This window comes from Amblyomma maculatum, chromosome 2, assembly GCF_055883805.1.
Source record: "Amblyomma maculatum isolate TAMU_Amacu chromosome 2, ASM5588380v1, whole genome shotgun sequence".
NCBI classification, from domain to species: domain Eukaryota; kingdom Metazoa; phylum Arthropoda; class Arachnida; order Ixodida; family Ixodidae; genus Amblyomma; species Amblyomma maculatum.
The window spans coordinates 123,791,640-123,811,166 of NC_139345.1; the positions used below are offsets into that span (position 1 = coordinate 123,791,640).

Genomic DNA, 19,527 nt, shown 5'->3' on the forward strand with positions numbered 1-19,527 from the left:
GGAAAGGAAGGGTAGGCTTTCGCCGTTTTCGTCTTAAGAGACATCTAAGAGGCGCTCTTATTCTGCTTAGCCAAAAAACAAGCGCACGATCACGCGCACAGTGGTGGTGGTGGGGAAAACGTTTATTGCCTCTAAAAAGAGGGAGTAAAATGGAGGTTGCTCTGGAGGTCAGGCTAGTGCCCTTCCCCTCTCTAACATTAGGTGCAGTTCCTAGTACGGGACGCCAGTGGCTTTCGCTGTCGCTATTGCTCGTTTGGGCTTTCAGGTCGGAGCAGGCGAGTAGGGTGGCCTCCCAGTCTTCCCGGGTTGGGTTTGGGTTGGGTGTAAGGGTAGGGTTGGAGAGGCACGCCCACACCATGTGGAAGAGGCGCGAGGACATTTCCCCGCAATGCGGGTACTCCCAGAAGAAGACAGTGTCAAAGTGTTTGAGCGACGCAGGGCACATCACGGTGTTCGTAACAAGGCCGAAAATCATGCGTTCCTCCACTCTCGGTAATCCTTTACACGGGCGGGGGTAAATGTTGTGTCTGTTTTGATGCAGTTGACTTATCTGCCTGAAAGTGTAGGCAGGTGTAAATTCCTCTTTCTCTTCTTCTATTGAGAAGGAGGAGGAGGAGGGGAACGAGGTTGCCTGGTCAGAGAGCGCGCGGGCGGCGGCATCTGCTGCCTCGTTTCCTCCTAGCTCCGGGTGGGCCTGAGCCCAGACTCTGATGCGGCGGTATGGACATCCTGCGAACGAGTTGTTTTGCAGTAGTCGGTAGGCCAGGTACGGAACTCAACCTTGTTGAACGTTCCTACATGCCCCTCGCGAGTCGTTATTATTGTTTTGGAATCAAGATGTGTTGCTGTTAACGCGATGGCGACCTCCTCTACCTGTGTTACGTTGAAGGCTTTAAATGTGAGCCCGTTTTCTATTTGGACTCGTGGATAACTGTCGCAGTGTACCACCCGCTTTGGTGTTGGTCGGGCGCGTCCACGGAGTGCACTCCGGGTTTCCATCTGTATAGCGGTGAGCTAAGGCCCCTGCCCTGGTCATGCGCCTGCCCTCGTGGTTGTCCCTGGAAATGTTAGTGGGGAGTGGCTTTACGTGCAGGGCGTATGACACCTCATGGGGAAGTCTTACTCTCTCCTCGGTTAGAGTCGTGTGTTCTATGTGTAGACGAGTTAGTAGGCGGCGCCCCGACATTGTGTGCGATAATCGCATGTATTGGCTTGTGAGGTGGACTTCTCTCAGTTCCCGGAGCGAGTTCGTCATACCCGGACCTTGGAGTCTCAGGTTCGACGTGGTTATAGGAAGGTCAAGGGCCTTCTTAGCAATTTTGCGCCACTGTGCGCTTGATTGGGACTGGTCTTTACATTCCAAAGCAGCGTGCTGCACGAGCGCAGGAATACGCCGCGTCCATTTTGATTGTGGATTTTCGAAAAAGCTACTATCAGCTTAAGTAAAATATCTAACCGGTTACTAAAAGATACATCTATATTCAGTTGCGCATAAATACGTATACTCTGCTCTTGCATGCATTCGGTCGCATGTTCGTGTATGGACTGATGTGCACTGCTTGCCTTTTTTTAAATTTTTATTCTTACATGAATGTACAGTCATGAGCAAAAGTGGTATACGACACTCAGCCGGTAACCATGCTCGGGAAAATTGCATTGAAATGCCATCTAGCGACAGCGTCAGGAATAGTGATAGTGACACATGCATGTGGATAAAATGGGGCACCGCCACTGTCGCCTCGATCTCAGATAACTGCTGCTAGAATAAGTTGGCATGCAGTTTTCTGGAGATCCGTCACCGGCTGAGTGTACATACTACTTTTGCTCACGACTGTACCTGAAATTTGCCTTCGTAGATATTTTAGCTATTTATTACTAGTTAATTCGCATTGTGGACCCAGCAGTCCGGTACAGATTAGTATATAATGTTACAATGACTAAAATACCTAACGCAAGATATTTGTTGTGCGTTCCTTACTGGTAACGTTTGGCCAGTGTGTGTCAAATACACATGCAGGCAATGTACTATGTCATATACCAATTTCTTATGCCAGATAATCAGCGAGGTTCTGGAAAAAGGGCGGCACAAGAGGCATGGCGATGCAACTGAATTAGTGGTACCATCTAGCAAACGAAATGTGCAATATCTTTCAGACCGCGTGAAGGTTATATAGGAAGCCTTTTTTTTTTCCACGATGAAAATGGGCAAGACCAGCGCCCTACCTTTGCTTTCCCTTCACTTGTTGACGGTGCGGCAAGGAAATTAAGGTCAGACAAACAAATGCGTTTCAGCACGGCAGCCCACTCGGTGTTCTTGGCGCCGGGAATACAATTCAAATGATACTGATACTACTTTTAAAGACATTACTACAGTATATGCAGGTTTGTTTATACTGCCTCGACGAACCTACTGCTTCACTTTGCGTCGCTTATAAAAAGCGAGTCATTGTTTCAGAGCGTAATCAAGTAATCACCCCCTCCCCCCCCCCCCCCCCCCTTTGTCTGGCCTAGGGGCGTTGACACGCGGCATTTTCCATGACTTAATAATATATACACGCCCCTGCGACCCTCGTAGATACGCTCTTTCGCACACAGTCACTTTATAATGTTTTAATATCGCTGCGCTGAGCGTACAACACGAGGTGATCAGACGGCCAAGGCCAGGAACATGCGAGTGCAAGCGACTTGCAGTTTTCACCGACCCCCCCCCCCCCAGTTTTTTCCCCCGTCATTTGCCGACTACGGTATTGAAGCTAGCTTCCATACAATTATTATTGTAACTGTTGAATAAACGTGTCAGAATATTCTTATTTTGCTGTTGTAAGCGTGCGAATGTTGTCACTCGGTGTTCAGACAGTCGCGGGGCCCGGCGGTCTGGAAAAGTAATGGCGCCCTCGGGCAGCTTTGCGGTACTCGGAACATTTTCCAGTTACTTCACATGGAGCTAGGCTCCTCTGTCTTAAAAAAATATAGAGCCTCACTTGGAGTTAGAGTTACTCGAGTGACTCTACGTGGAGTTAAGGCTTCTCTATTTTTTAAAGGTAGCAACAACTACCCGAGCGCCCTCTCGAGGGGTCCAAGGGGCAGCGCTAGCAGATGACGTACCGCTCTCTATCGTGCATACCGCGTGCTAATGAAGCCGCGCACGGTGCACACATAAACCAGTTAATTAGGCAGATTTGTGTCCTATGCTGCTCAGGAAGCTTCAGTATAGACAGCGACAATATCTTACACTCGTCTGCTCCAAATAAACGTCGTAATAAAACGCGTGCGTTAAACGAGCCAGCTAATTCTTCTGAACCAGTCGCCACAGTAAAACGGCTAGGAAATTGTTTGTTAAACGAACTTTGAAAATAATGGTGAACTTGAAGTAGAAACGATACTTCGGTAAACTTATTGGGCCTGTTTCGTAACTTATAAGTAGATTGCGAGGGTTCTACAAATTTTGGAAACGTCGTTGCGCACAGAGTTGTAATGCAATGATTGTCATTGCGTGTGCAACCGTTCGGCAACACTCCGTTTTACAATCGTATTCGGCTCGAGTTTATTCCCTTTACATAGTGTTCCAATAGCTTTCTTTAGGAGAAAAAGTCAGTTTCGCTAGAATTGTGGATTACTAGCCCATGTATATATTTCAAGAACTAGAAAAAAACCCAAGTATTACGCGGTAGCAAAGTTCACAGACAATTTTTATATTTTCTCACTTCATCTATTTTCATTTGCTTTATATTTTTCCTATTATAGCCTGCAAGGCGATGACTTCACCAGTAAGCTCGGAAGCCACTTCTTGAAACTTTATGCGTCCCAGTGGGCGTTGAGCGGAACGCGATGTTTGCGTTCGATGCAACACAGGGGGAATGAATTAATGAAAAAAACACCTAATTTATATACAGGGAGGGTCTTTAAGGTGCTACCCTTACAGTTACTAGGTAGGCTCCCTCTTACAGGAGCCCATTGGTGTCGGCCGCGGCCCGCTCGACCAAAGGCCCTTTGCGCAATCAGGTCAGAGCAGCCGAGCAGGACTGCCTCCCAGTCCTCTCACGAAGGGTTGGGTCGGGGAGATAGATTGGGGGCTTTCTGACATGCTCAAACCATGTGGAAAATATCCTAGGTCATTTTCTTGCTGTGCGGCCATCTCCCCGTGCAAGCGGGGTCAAAGTATTTAGTAACGCCGGGCGACTCCACCGGGAAATTCTTGCGCTCTATACTACAAAGCCATAGCTTCTGTTGTTATCGTCACCGCGAAGGTATGGAAAATAACTTCTTTTCCGTACGGTTCCGGCAGCCAAAGGCTCAGCAACCCGGCATAATCGTAAGTCACGCGTGCGCTGGAAAAGTTGAGTTCGGGCACGTAATTCTTGCGTCCGCTTAAGCATCAACTACTTCATATACACTCCTAAAGATGCAATAGACTCGTGTGAAGTCGGCCAATATAACGATCGAAAGCGCAGACCTTCGTGCATCTCAGCGGCGCAGCGAGCACTGCTGGACCTACGTGCTGTCAACCGGCCAACCCCTGGTCACGTGCTGCCTACTGGCCTATCACAGGGAGGGGCGGCTAGATCAAGACCGTGATCGGGGGTGCGCTCGATGTGCGCCCTAGCCGTGCGCACAGTGGCCGTGCGGCTGGTACTGGTACCCTTGAAATTTGGTGTGCGCCGTTGCCCGAGGAGATGGCGCGCGAGCATTATGTCAATGCTCTTAGTTGGGCTAGTTGGTGAACGAATTCAGACATGGTGCCAGCGCACAAGAAAACACACACTGAAGGTGTGTCCTGTCCCGGCCCCTACATTCAGTGTGTGCCTTTCTTTTGTGCGAGCACTATATGTTAAGTTATAGGGAGCGTACATATTGCTCCGCTTTGCTCTGTTAGCACAATGCACGCGCCATTTTCACGTCATGCCCACACGACGGAGCTTAAGTGTTCCCCTATTTTATGGTTTCGCATCGAAATCACCCGATATTTTGCTCTGAAGTTTATCAGATAAGTAAGTTTTCAATTCAAAAGCCAATATAACCTATTTCTTGGCATCGCTACGAATTCGCCACTGATCATACGCAGGAGTAGGCGGTAATGGAAAAACGCATTAAATTTAGATCATCGCTATTACATTAACCTGATTGTTACGAAAACCATCGTTTGCAGCGGCTTACAGCTGGAAATTTCTTTACATTACGTCCCCCCTATCTTTAGTGATTTCAAGAAATGTTTCCTGAAATATCTGATAGAGCAAGTGTAGCGGAAACATCTGGTATAATCCCACATGAGTGTGATCCGATGAAGCTTTTGGGGGACAGAGTGCTCTGGATCTCTGTCTCGGTGAGTCAGATGGTTGAACACTGATTCTCTTTCCGCCTCGGTGACATGGGCGCAAACAGGGTGGAAGCTGCCGGTGCCTATTCGGATTCACGGGCGACCAGTGCGACGCGTACCCTGGCCGGTGCTGGCTGATGCACTGCTTCCTGCAGGACTGCTACAGCGCCCTAGGAGCCCGGCTGCGCTGCGTCTGCGACCGGTCCCTGTATGGCACCCGTGTGCTCTGTGAGTAGCCGGAGGGCGTACTGCTCAAAGACCCGCGCACATAATTTTTCTTCTCTACCATATTCTTCTCTTCGCCAGTCGCGCTTGTGCATCTGGGGTGCAGCGTTCGACTGCGCTGCAACTTAGCACCCACCGGCTTTCAGATGTGCACGAACTCCGAGGTAGCAAACCTTTCGTCGCCCTGCACGTATGGGCTTATATGTTGTACCATTTCAGACACGTATGCTCATAGCGTGCAGTAACGATAAAGAGATAGCGCGTTTGCTTTGTAATGAAAGGGCCTGTGTTTGACGGCAGTTTTCCTGTAATTAGCCAATTTTGTTTATAATTAATCAAATAATACTCTTACTAAAGGTCAAAATACACCTTTTGATTGACGTCTATCACCCTACACTCCACATAAGCCATGACGTCAGGCTTCAGCTTCATTCGCTCTGAGGCATGTGATGCACTGACTTCCAGCCAAGAGGAGTTATCGCTCCACCCAAACCGGTTTCCTCGCCAGCTATTGCGCTAAAACTGGCCATGAAACCGATGCCGATTAAGTAGCTTTAACGATTCGCTGTAGTGACATGCGAATCTTGATGAATCACTATTTGTTCTGGTGAGCCTATTCGGCGTCGTCTTTTTATCAAAGATTCCAGGGGCATTAGCGCAGGCGAATATCTTTCGGCAGCATTTGCACGTTATACCATGCATTCATGTCTTCACTTTCGTGTGCATTCTTGCATACCAGTTCAAGTTGTGAGATTCTGGTTGACATTGCTGTGGCTCTCATTTAGAGAATTTCAATCGCCACGAGGTATCTTGTAAATAGAAACCTAGCTTGAGGAATATCATTTTTTACGTCTATGAAATAACTTCTAAATTCACTATGATGTGCACCTAGGTAACGCGCAGTTCGCGTGCGATGCTGTTTTACCCTTAAGTGTGCTCCGGCTGAGGATAGTTGCTGACCTGGCATATGGATGTACTTTCAACGGATTATGTCAGCGGCTTGTTTTTCCATATGTTATTTCTCATCGTATCAATTTAAAACAAGTCGTTTCGTATCGCTTCCATTTTCTGCTTGTGTTAGTTTACCTTAGAGTATTTGTGGACCGCCCGGCTCACAGGTGACGTCACTACTGGGCATTTGTGGATAATAATGAATTCATTAATTTTAAATCGAGGTATCTTCAATAGTGGGCAAGCTTCCTGTGTGCGATAAACGTTAGGCGGGCAAGAGAGCATGCATGGGGGCATGAAAATTGATATATTCTTCGTTGCTTCCTCCCTCAGGAGGGAAATGCACTTAATGATAGCTCAGGAAAATTGTGTTACACACAATGCTTAACTTGTTTCCAAGCATTGTTTTTCTTTTTGGTGTATAATATAACAAACTTACCCTAAAGTTACACACGCAATCACTGACAGATTCTTTGTTTTTATGGAATTGTATGTTCCCTTTCATATACTATAGATACCTGTATATCAAATATAATGCCGGTCGACATTCGCAAGACTACATTGCTATTTCCTCAATCGCTTCGATTATTAAGTTTGATAAAAGCCTCCAAATGATTACTCATACCAAATGAGTGTCTCATAAGACGAGTACTTGTTTGTTGAGTAGATTCTGAGACATTCACAAGGCCGGTGCGTCAAATGAAGTGCTTTATTGAAAAGTAACATATTTGTTCAGGAGCTCTTCACGAGTATTGCAGTCGACGTGACCGCCGACACGTGAAAACTGATTCTGTATATGATAAAGCAGTATTCCTTCAGTCCCTATAATAACCACGTCTTTTATTATAAAAATTCGTAACTCGCGAGAAACTTTAGAGTTATTCAGGAGCAGCTGACACGCAAATACTGTGTTAAAACGTCTTCCGGGTACATAAGGGTGAAAAATTAGGTTGGCATTGAATAAGCATGCCCTTCATAGCTTCGTAAGGATATTTCTTTACTTGATAAGGGTTTTGGGCAAATATTTATTCTTCTCGTATCTTGTTATGTCTGCTGGCCTGTCGACGGGGTATGTTTAACTAGATCTGTGACCCACAGCGCGGATATGCAGTGTTCCTTTATTTTAAATTCGTGGATTGGTTTGGTTCGGTTTGGTCATTGGTGCTTAACGGCACAAAACGACTCAGATTATGAGAGACGTCCTAGAGGAGGGCTCCTAAAATTTCGATAACCCGAGGCTCTTTAACGTGCACTGACATTGCACAGGACACGGGCGGCTTGTGCGCCTCCATCTAAAAGCGGCCGCCGCGGCTGGGATTCGATCCCTTATCCCTGCGCACAGCAATCGACTGAACCAGCGCGACGGGGTAAATTTGTGAATTACACATGAAGTTATCCGTATCGACTTTGACTACCACTTTGGCGGGAGTTTCATCTTTAGGCATGCAGGACGTTGCTTCAGCTCCTCACTTTTATTAAACGTTCTATCACGATCGGATACGTCACCTGCGGGCGCTACTGTGTGGTTTTAGTTTTTTGGGCAGTCGTCGTCTCCTCTCAGAGTACGTATGCCGTGCTTGCTAGCTACTTAGAATATGCTTTATACACTGTGAAGAAACACAAGCAAGCGAACAGAACCACGGCCATTAGGCCACAAAAATAAAACTAAGGTATTTCTCCGGTGCGGCCGCGGGATGGCTCAACTGGAGTGGATTCTGAAATGAAAATAAAGAGCAATGCATCGTGAGATAATTTCGGGCAATGGAGCTACAGTAAGCTACAGTAACGCAAGTTTGTATTGCGCTAATAGAGCGCCAGGGCTTCAGATTCCTACGTAGAGGGACAATCGTGTCGGCGAATTCAATCAAATCACTGTTACGCGCAAAAATGCAGGCTGAATTTTACTCATTATGTAACTAAGCGGCTCTTTTCGAGCTTTTAAGCGCGAACATTGTAGACGAATTTTTAAAGCCTCATGTGCTTACTATTGCCGTAATGTTAATTACTTATTGGCGCCGCCATGTGTTCGAGCACAGGAGACTGGCACGCTCTCGTCTTCGCTCGGGGAGCTCGCTCGCGGCTTTGTTAGCCAGCCATTGCTTGTATGTTGAGGCCAGTGAATACAATTAGCTCCACCGGCTTCTGTGACACTATTTATGGCCTCTTACCGTTTCTAAGCAAGGGTTCCGAAAATAAGTATCTCGCGCCTAAAGCTGTCATCAGAACGTTGCCACCTAAGCCGAGGGTGTTTTGCTTAGTGCGAATAATACCAGAGCTGCTGGCTGGTGTGTGTAGTGAAGAGGAACATATGCCCTTCCGTGTTTCTCTCAGCCGGCCTGTACTGGTACAACGACGCTCTGCAGGGTGCATTCAGGCAGCTTCCGCCGTCCTGGGTCGACATCGTCCCGAAGCATGAGGACGACCTGGAGTCATACATATTCGGTGAGCAACCACTTCATGCTAGGCTACTTTTCTTTTAGCCGCAGCTGATACTTGAGTAGCTCGTTCGACATATGAATAAAACCCTAGTACCCCTGGATCTCGAAGATCCCGATTCAGATACAGGCACCATAGGTCGTGCAGGCTGGTTCGTTTTGTTTAGCTTAAGGAGAGATTTATATATGTGTTGTGCGTTCTTTACATAATGTGATTTTTTTACGACTGTATGAACGGTTGTTTGTGGGATGATAAAGGCACAAATAAAAAAAGATTGCTCAATAAGCGACTATAAAAGTAAATGGACTCGAAGGAGGATCCGCATAGGAGCCTGCAAACGGGAGCCATTATACGTTGTTTTTATTTTCCCTCTCCTGCTTGCGCAAACACGATTGCAATATGTTGTGAGAAATAATAAACAGAAATATCTTGTCCCAAAACCTGTAAGCAAGAAGCACTAGTAAACTGGAGTCGTGTGTTCATATGAGCTGTTGCTTTTCGCGCCTATTCCCGCTTATACATAGCAAGCTATGGCACAATATAAAGGCGTCGCACACACGTTGTTTTAAGAAAATTTCAAGATCCGTCTCCGGCGTTCCACAAAAATAAAACTGAGTTTTGTCAGAGGGCAAATTGGAGTAATGGAGTGTGTGTCTTTGCAACTGGTCACAGACGGCGTCGACGACGAGATAGACCTGACGCTCTACCAAGAAGCCCTTGCTGCAGCGGCTACTCCAGCCAAACTCGATGCTGTCACTTGGACGCCATCTACTCGGGGAGGTGCTGAAAACGCCTCAGATCAAGCGAGAGAGGCTGCCAGTTCCTATTTATTTTCACCATCATTGTCGCCGGTCGAGTCCTCTGCACCTTCGCCAAAAAGGGGCGGCTGGGCCCGCTTGGGCTCCGATCTCTTCAGCAAGGCTATGATGGGGCTGGCCAAGCAGGAGCTCCCGAAGATCGGCCGCCGAAATGACGAGCAGTCTGCCAAATTTCGTCTGATGCCACGCACTTCTCGCAGGTCCAGCGCACCCCCAGGTCAGGGCCGCTTTCTGAAAAAAGCGATGTTGGAAGGAAATTGGATAGAGGAAGCATAGCTGCGGTTGCCGGCTAACCTGTACATGTATCATATGTCACAGAAGTTTTAAATCTACGCATGACCGCTGAGTGTGGCCTTCATAACTACCAGCAGGACACATAGGCCCGGTGGTCCTTGAAGATGTGTGTTTCGGAAATGTTGCTCTGCATAAAGGTGGTTCTTACGCCCAGCATGGAATGTATACATACGCAGTGTAATGCAGGTTCCTACGGTGTTCTCGGAAAAGAAAGGTTTTTGATAACACAATGGAGTGTCGTAAACACTCATAACACTCAGTGCCTTGTAAAAATAAAACGCGACCGACAATGACCTCATTTTAACGTTCATTCGGCTTTATGCTGCAGAGTTTAAGGTATCATACCAAATGTAATGTAACGGGAAGAAATATATTCACACGGCAGCACCCTATTTTCTTTTCTCCATTCTCCAATCATAAGGTTTTGATATAATCACGTCTGCAAAAACAGCGGCTTGTGCTAAGGCCAAGGTGTATCTTGGCTTGATAGAGTTCAACCCGAACCACATTAACGACATAGTCACAGGGCGGGTGGTTGACGTCGGAGAAGAGACGAGGCGAATTTCGCCGATCACGTCGATTACCTGACAGGGACTTGGTAGGGTGCTGAGTCCAACGCGGATAAAGGGATACTACAGAAGGCCGAGGGATCCTATGGAGATGCAGACGTTTCAACGCTGGCTGACGAATATGGCTTTTTGTTTGACTTGATATGACGTGAGAAGAGCGTGCGCAAATTGGCACGCCATGTAGACGCGAGCAATGACACCCTGTTTGTACTCTGTGATCGAAGCAATGGTGGGCGTAACATGTGCAAAGGCAACCGAGGGTGCCGGTCGAATAAGGTATAAGGGGGAAAAATGGCGGAGGTGTCATGATGGAATGAATTATAAGCAATTGTAGCCTAATGCGAAACTTCGTCGCAATTGCGAAGTTGGCCGAGGCGTATACGTAGATATCGCATCTGTAAGCGTTCGATTCAGGAGCTCGGTAAGCCCGTTAGCCTAAAGATGGTGCTCGTGGAGAGTTCGCGCTCGGTAGAGGCGAAACGAAGGCTGTCATCCACGACTTTCAGTATGAAATAGCAGCCGCGGTCGGTAAGGAGTTTTCATGATGCACCATGGTGAAGAATGACCTTTCTTTACCGGAAAAATCGCTACATCTATAACCAACACATTGGCAACGGCGGTATGATTGGCTTTTCCAGAAATGTAACTAATGGGTGGTGATAGCATTGTAATTATTGCCTGTTCGGCCATCAGAATTATGCCAGGAATCTTTATAACGCGAGTTTATGCGTGCGCTGCTAGGAGGACAGGCGAGAAGGGCACACCGGCAGCCCCCCTCGAATGCCTAACTGTCGAATGCGTAACTCGCTGTTCATCCCGTCTGGTCCGAACCCGCTTTAGTGGCTACTTCTCGCACCACGGGTTGGGGGTCACAGCTCTGTCTGATAGAGCTGGCACGCCGGGGCTAGAAGGCGACTGTAGCCTCTAGCTCTTTTTGTCGCATTTTTCTAAGAGTAACCCCAATAACGTATGTAAATAATTTGAATGTGATCAGCAGGCAGCGCAGTTTTTTGGCTGACTAGTGCTGCACAATGTGACTGGAGACGGATGGTACGGTGTACAAGTTGCGAAAAGACACACCGGCTCACCTGGTCTTATGCCCGGAACGTATCGAGATGTTCAGCAGTTGCCAGGTCTGAGAAGACAGCCAAATGTAGGCGCCAAGTCATGACAAAAAGCAGGGAAGGCCTGTCGGGGAGAAGATTACGTCAATACTGAATTCCTCCTTGTAGGTCAAAGAAGAGAAAAGGAGGAATCGGGGCGGGTGGCATCGAGGCCTTCTTTGATCTGGCGTAACGAGGAATCACTTTGCTACTTAATAGCCAAGTACAGTGAATCCGAAATCTCGAAGTGAGAGGGTGTCATGTTACTTAAATCACGTGGATCAGCAGGATGACAAAATAAGCAGTTGGAGTCCTGGTGCAGACGTGCAGAGTAATAGAGCTCGACTGGAAAAGGAGTGTGGCTGGCGTATGCAATGAAGCGATCGTGCCCCTGCTGATGTTTTGCCAACAAAGCACCAATCCCGTGTCGACTCTCGTCGGTGCGAAGTTTGGTCGAGGCTGACCGATCAAATGTGCAAAAATAGATTTTGTGGTGAGGATACAGAGGAGCACTGAAAAAGCTCTACTTTGGGTGGGACCCCTTTTTTAAAATGGGTTAGCGATAGCTGGGATACTTTGAATGAAGCAGCTAAGTAGGAACAAAGACCATTTAAAGCAAGGGATATGTTTTGGATACTGGGGAAGAGAGAAATATTTGACGACGTGAATTGTATTTGTGCCCAGACATACTGCTGACGCATCGACGAGATGACCAGTGATCGAGAGATGATGGGTGCCAAATAGCAGGTGTTTTGAGGACTTGAGTCGCACTAAGGCTTCGCGAAAAATGGCTTGAATCCTTGAAAGCCTATCGAGTCGAGAGTTAAACGACGGCAAAAAGCTACGACACCGTTGAAGTAGCCCAGAGAGTTTTACCATTTGACTCCACTAAAAAGAAAGTCCATCCTCGGCTCAAAAATGGCTGCCACACTACACAGATCGAATGCCATCGCTTGATGAGGTAATAGGGAGTGACGAAAGCCGTCTTTTCGCGGCCAATGTCGTCCACAGGTATCTGCAAACAACCGGGGCGAAATTCGGTGGTTGTGAAATTTTGCGATGAGTGAAGGTAGTTCAGTGTATAGGGGGTATTCACGTGACGTCACAGCTGAGATCAGTATGCAGCCGACGCCATCTTTGCGTCCTGTTCTGACTAGTCGGTGGCTTAGGTTAGCTGGTGTGCATCCGTTTGCTGTGCCGCTCTACCTTATGCCAGCGCCACTGTAATCAAAACTTACTCGGCATCATGAATAACAGTTGGAATTATCTGTAGTCTGCGCGATGCGGACAAAGACCTGTACAAAAACAAACAAAAAAAAAAACTTCGGCACCGACCCGTTTGCAGTCGATGTGCGCAACTGCACGGTAAGCGTCGAATGGCGGCCGCGAATAAATATGTGGACATTCATGAGTTCCTTGCTCTATATGCACGAAATTCGTCACAAGAAACCAACTGAAAGGCTACACACTACTCGAAAAACACAACTACGTTACAAGCGGCAGGTTAAAGAGCCGCGGTTTAGACAGACGAACTCGCGCTCTGCGCAATTGCATGCGTGCCATACAATGCTTATCCCAGCTGAACCGCTGACTCCTTCTAGCTCACATTTAGCATCAAAATAGCATTTTGTAGTCAGTATTTTTGTACGGAACTTGTTTGGTGTATTTGCCTCATTCGATCAGAAGAAGTTGGATGTTTGCATCGTCTGTGGCGGTAACGAAACAAACGAAACCACTGCCAAACACAGTGGTGGCGTCACCTCGTTGTGTTGCAGACAAAAACATTTTTTTTTGCAGCAAAGCTCTTCAAATACCGTGTTATTTTTTGCCAAACTAAGTTTCGCTTGTTATTATTCCTAAATTATTTTATAAAGCTCTTTAAACCTCCCGCAAAACAACTTCAGCGAATATTGCTTCGCAGACAACACAGACGATGCGACCGTCCGACTTTGATCAAATGAGTCGGGTACGCCGAACACAGAGTTTGTCGAGCCCTCCCAAGTCTTGGATTGTCGCAAAACACGACGAGGAGGTGTTGGCGGTGCACTGCATGCGCCTGGCTGGACACGGTGATGTATGTTGTCATGTTGATGTGCTGCTCTTTTACCTGGAATATGGCTTGCGAGTGCGGGAAGAGCAGCCATGCCCGGATCGTTGCAGCAGCCCGCTGCCAGGGAACAGCCGATTTCGACATATATTTCGCATTTTTCGTGATACTACTTGCGTGGTTGAACCGTGCCAGCCATACGTCACGTCGTATCTCGATGAGTTCTTTCGTTCGGGCAGAGTCGTTCATCTGTACTTTCGGAACCTTAAAATGCCGAGGTCGTTCGCGCAGCTCTTCAGCTTCCGTTGCTTGCACTGTGCACGGCTACTACTGTTTACGATAGCTCAATAAACCACAGCTGCGGATGCCACCACCCGTAGAACCGCATATGGCAGTACTTGATACTTACGTTCGCCCTGTTCGTTCGGTGGACACAAAAATGGCTGACTGCGCCACAGTTACCCACAATGCACCGCGCACAGCGCACCAGTGAATACCCCCTATTATCTAAATGGGGAAGCGGACAAACCTGAGTTTTTGTGATTCTGTTAAGCTGACGGTAATCGATGCATAAACGTTCGGTACCGTCTTTTGTTAATCGAAGACCACGCAATAGTCCCACGGGCTTCAGGACAGCTGATAAAGGTCGTTAACCAACGTCTTATTAACGTCCTGTTGAAGGCGGTCCGTTCGGCCTTGAAGGTTCTGTGCTGCCGTCGATGAACAGGGGAGGAGTCGCCTTCATTTATGCAGTGCTTGACAATGAACGATTGCCCAAAAGGGCGCTCGTCAAAACCAAAGATGGCGCGAAAGGATTACAAAACATGTCGACAGTTAGGACGTTGGGCTGGCAACATTGGCAGCTATTCCTTTCGAGCATGCGTCGGCTGGCACGACTACAGTAGACTACAGGTGACTAGAAGAGGACGGCACATGCGTGCTCAGATGTAGCATTCGTGAATTGAGCGAAGGCTCGCCAGTGGAATACCTCAGGGAAATGAGTTGACATAGGAGGCCGAGTTAAAGCTGGAAGGTACGCATTGTTTTTAACAATGCTGACGACTTGTGTGAAAGAACAATATATTTTTTCCTGAGAGCACGTTTTTAATGGCAGAAACTATGGGGCACTTTCAAGTACACGGGAGGCAGACAAGCAAACGTTGGTCGCAGCTTTAGGGATTAGACAGAGGGGGTATTTCGCTCTCTTTATTTTGCCCTGTAAAACGTTACCTGCGTGCAGATGAAAGTTACGATATGCAAAGCACAGTGCGAGTGACTGGAGAGTTAAGCAAGCGTGATGTTCCACTGCGGTCTGGCTATAGCAGTGGGGAGTGGAGCAGTTCTGTTCGTGCTGATCTAGGTTCGAAACGCACTGTCTTCCGCAAAGTGTTTTGATTTAGTGCATTAGGGCTCAGAGGCTTCAGCTCAGGCATGACGGCGCTTTCGTAAGCGAACTACGTAGTGTTTTTCCAACTTTATCTATAACTGTGCCAGTCCTTTGTTTCTAAACTTAGTGGGTTGTCGCGAGGCTGCGTGACGCGGAAAATTGTGTTCGATAAATTTATAGTCCTCCGCTTTACGTTAACATCAGGCGTCGCACTTAGGTAAGGAAATCTTGCAAGAGATTTTGAGGTGAGTCAGTCCAAGGTAATGTTTGTTTCCGGGGTCATAGATATGATTCCGAAATGCTGCAACGCGATTGGTAACTATTATACGACCATTTGTTGCAACAGAACAGCTACAGATGATTTATGCTTTCATGTAGGTAGTGAACTGTCCAAAAGGTTTCGTATACAGTGACATTCAGAAGAATATACATGTGAGTGGTGTAAGAAAAGGTTAGTTTCAATGCACGGATGGCGGAAAAGTCAATACGCAGCCTGATTCTTATCATGCGAAATTTGCAGTGCCTCATTTACTTTTGAATGTTACACAGGGGACGCAAAGAACTTAAATCTCGCCGCAAAAGCGTTCCCTAAATTTGCACAAAAATGGTGCCAGGAATAGTTGGAAGCATTCATCATACTTGAGGCTTTCGGTATCCTGCGCTGATATGCGGATTCATAAACAGACCACCTGAAAAGGCATACATACCTTATGATAATTGAAGAGGCGTCTAGTTCTCGTACAGGTGAAAGCGCAGAAGGTAGTCTGTGGTTACAGTATCTTGATATGGTAAGAAAAAATGAGATTGGGTGCGAGAAGAATCTGGACAAGCGTATCTCCTGTCATTTACGCGGCTCAAAAGTCAATGAAATTTCTGTGCTATCAAAATTTTCCCTCACTGCATAACTCGATGTTGACTGGTCTCGGTCGCGCGCATAGATGGCGTTCCCCCCATTCATTCATTCATTCATTCATTCATTCATTCATTCATTCATTCATTCATTCACTCATTCATTCATTCATTCATTCATTTATTCATTCATTCAATCGATCAATCAATCAATCAAATAATCAATCTATCAATCAATCAATGTATTATGATATTATTGTCACTGAATAATGGCATACCAGTGTCACAATGAATGGTTCGCTAAGAGGATAGTGAAAGGGAGCTGAAAAAGCAGTGGAAGTTCAAGGTTCGTCGAAGCTGGCGGAGATAGTAGCCGACACCAATGAAAATACCAAATTCGTTGGATTGGGTGGGAAATGAAGTAGCATCAACCTGCAGAAATTAACATCCCGAAGTTTGTTATCTGACTGCGAGCTCTGAAAGAAGTAGTACTATTCTAACCTGGTTTAGTGAAAAGTTTGTGTTAACGCTGACACTCTGGCTCTCTCATTTCAGAGATCGTCGCAAAGGGCGTGAAGAGTACTCTCGAGAAAGATTTTGGAGGCGACGCCAAGTTCGTGTACGAAGACTACTCACCTTTCGACGATTCCACGCTGCGCAGACGGATGCAACTCTCCGCGGCGTCCGCTCTCAGAGCTGCGTGGCCATTTTATGCTCTCATCACTTTTCTATGTACTACAACTTAAATCATCTACTGCTATTGATTCGTAATCTGTAGCCTGACCATCAGGAAGCACCATATGTGGCGAACTGATGACAGGGAGCCGAAATCACGCGGAAGCGTAATTTTGGCGTACGCTTTGTTGAGAGAACTGGAGTTTTAGAATTTGACGAGCTTCATGAGATGGGGGTGAAGGGGGCGTCGAATGCGTAAAACGTACTTTTAAAGTGCAGCCACGTTAGTTTCAAATCCTTTCTCGTGGTTGTGGCTCAACGCAGGTGCTCCTTTTTTATTTATTTTGCTTGACCGAAGAATAGACTAGAATTTCCACAAATGCAATTCTTCTGTTCAATTTCTTGTAATATTTTTGAACGTATGCCCGTAGGTCTGTCATGTAAAACGATCAGTTTTAAGAACTGGTAATTGAAGAGGTCGCCTAACAATTAATATCGATATTTGCGCCGCCCTATGACTGCAAACGAAAGCTCTGTTGATAGCTTTTTTTAGCACGGTTGAAGAAAGAGGTGGTTCGACGGCGCGACCACGCTGCAACGAGAGAGCGGTCACTTAGTGTGACCAGAAGAGAGGGCCGCCGCCAGGTTCGGCAAATTTTTTAGGGGCCATCCTCCCCACCGAATCTGCTGGCGTACATATGAGCAGCAGCACACACGCTGATAATTTCTACTTCAATCAGCACTAAAAGACCGTAACCTCTAGACATTTCTGTTTTCGTCATTTACACATAGATTTCTGAGCAGGCAGGAGTTTCTTAACCGTATACTAATCAAATAACTCAACTTTCGAGGGAGGAGAGAGATGAGAGCAGACGACGCCTTGCGCTTGCCGCCTCGGAGCGCGCTTTAAACGCTAACGGATTGCTGCTTCGTGTGGTGAAAATATATGGGGGTTTAAGCGTGCCTTGAATCTAGTCACTGGGGAGTGGAGGTGGTGAAGGGTGGCTGTTCCTGGCCCTAAGGGGGTTGGGACGGTAGGTCAACGCCGCTTGCGGCGGGGGCTAGCCAGCCACCGAATTTTCTCTCTTGTAGGCCGTCATTGTACCAGCCACCGTTTAGGTGGTGGACGATGGCTGTTACGGTGCGCGTCTTTCTTGCCCTCTTCTTTTTCTTTCTTCTCTACATTCTCTCTTCTGTCCGCACGAGGCAGCGGAGGTACGGTGGTGGAGGTGGCTCAGCTACAGAGCCAGTAGCAGGCCCGTGAATTTTCTTCTTTCTTCAGCCGCAACAACAACAACAACAACGAATCTAGTGACACAGCGAAAGCTGAGTGTTGCAGCGATAGCCTGTTTAACACTCCCTTTTCGATTTGCGCTTTTTAGAGCGCAGCTCTTTGGCGGCCGTTCCTGGGTTTCGCGGCGGCGTCGGCGTCGGCCTCGTAACTAGTTCCGCCCCCCTTTCAGCCCACCCCCCCCGTTCGAGCCGGCGCTTTGGCCACCGGAGCCTCGCAGGAGGAGGGGGGGGGGGGTACACTCAGCGGCGAAAGATGGGCGCAGGAGCGCGCGCAGCTACCGGAGCACACGAGGAAAAAAAAAGGGGGTCGCCGGAGGCAGCGCTAGCAGCGACTGACTGACGTCGCTAGCTAGTCAACACAACGTGCGGCGTAGAACACCGTCGCCGCCATGCAGAAAGAGGAGACCCCCCCCCTCTTCCTGAGTGGAGGCGAGGGTGCTCTCCGGTTGCGGAAACGCCGACCCGCTCCGCAAGTATGCGGGCGCACCGAGACGACCGGTCCGGAGGGGGATACAATAGCGCTCGCATCCTTCATCCGCAGAAAGCAACCGTACAGCGGCGGATCACGGTGCGTGCATCCCGTTCTCACTCGCTTCCAGGCTCGCTTCACTCGCTAGCGGCGTCAGCGAGTCGCTGCTATCTGTTCGTTGCGCAACGTTCTTATGGACCCACGCGCTGCCTTCCGCAACCTCCCGATAACTGAATTGCTCTCTTCATTTCTCGGACCACAAAGCTTCTTTCATGACAGCCAAGAACTGTTAGTGGAGTGTTTCTTGAAGGAATACGTGTGAAAAATTAAAAAAAAAGAAGTATGTAATTGTGCTTATGTGCCTTGCTCGAAATCCTTGCCTCTTTTTTTTCTCTATTGGTTCACGGGAAAGGAAAGGCGCAGTATTTGTCACATTTGCTCAATGGACACCTGAACCGCGCCGTAAGGGAAGGGAGGAAGGTGGGAGTGAAAGTGAAAAGACAAAGGGGAGCCGTAGTGGAGGGCTACGGAGTAATTTCGACCCCCTGGGGATCTTTAACGTGCCCTGACATCGCACAGCACACGGACGCCTCTTCGTTTTGCCTCAATTTATCGAAAATATGAAACAGCTGATGAGCTGCGCTCAAATTTCGCATTAGGAAGTAACATAATCGTGGGCATTTTTTTGTGATAATGTTCATTTAACTTAAGTTTTGGGGAAATGAAGGAGCCTTATGTTTTTTAGTAGACTACACGGAATAACGGACACCTACACCTAACCATGTCCAGATTCGTATTTTTTCTTGTATATTGTACACTCGACGTCACCTTTGTGTAGAGCACTCGAGCAAGACATATCGGGCTACAAAAGCCGAAAATAGACTCCAGCTCCAGACTGGGGCCAGGCGCTAGTTGTTGTTGGGGCTGTAGGAATAACGAAAAAAATGCACGGGCCTGCTATTGGCTCTGTAGCTGAGCCACCTCTGCTGCCTCGCGGACAGAAGAGAAAATAGACAAAAAAAAAAGAAGAGGGAGAGAAAGACGTGCGACGCAACAACAGCCGTCGTCCACCACCACCGAAGCGGTGGCGGGTGCAA

General features: G+C 47.6%; 1 protein-coding gene across 1 annotated transcript in view; it reads left to right on the top strand.

The window, feature by feature from the left end:
- Positions 1-16,739, top strand: part of LOC146199764 (uncharacterized) — a 32,905-nt gene extending 16,166 nt beyond the window's left edge. Inside the window, exons 5-8 of the mRNA XM_084592191.1 lie at positions 5,380-5,542; positions 8,822-8,932; positions 9,599-9,961; positions 16,549-16,739. Coding sequence (XP_084448317.1) covers positions 5,380-5,542; positions 8,822-8,932; positions 9,599-9,961; positions 16,549-16,739 — 828 coding nt within the window. The remainder of the gene's footprint in view (positions 1-5,379; positions 5,543-8,821; positions 8,933-9,598; positions 9,962-16,548) is intronic.
- Positions 16,740-19,527: the final 2,788 nt, after the last annotated feature.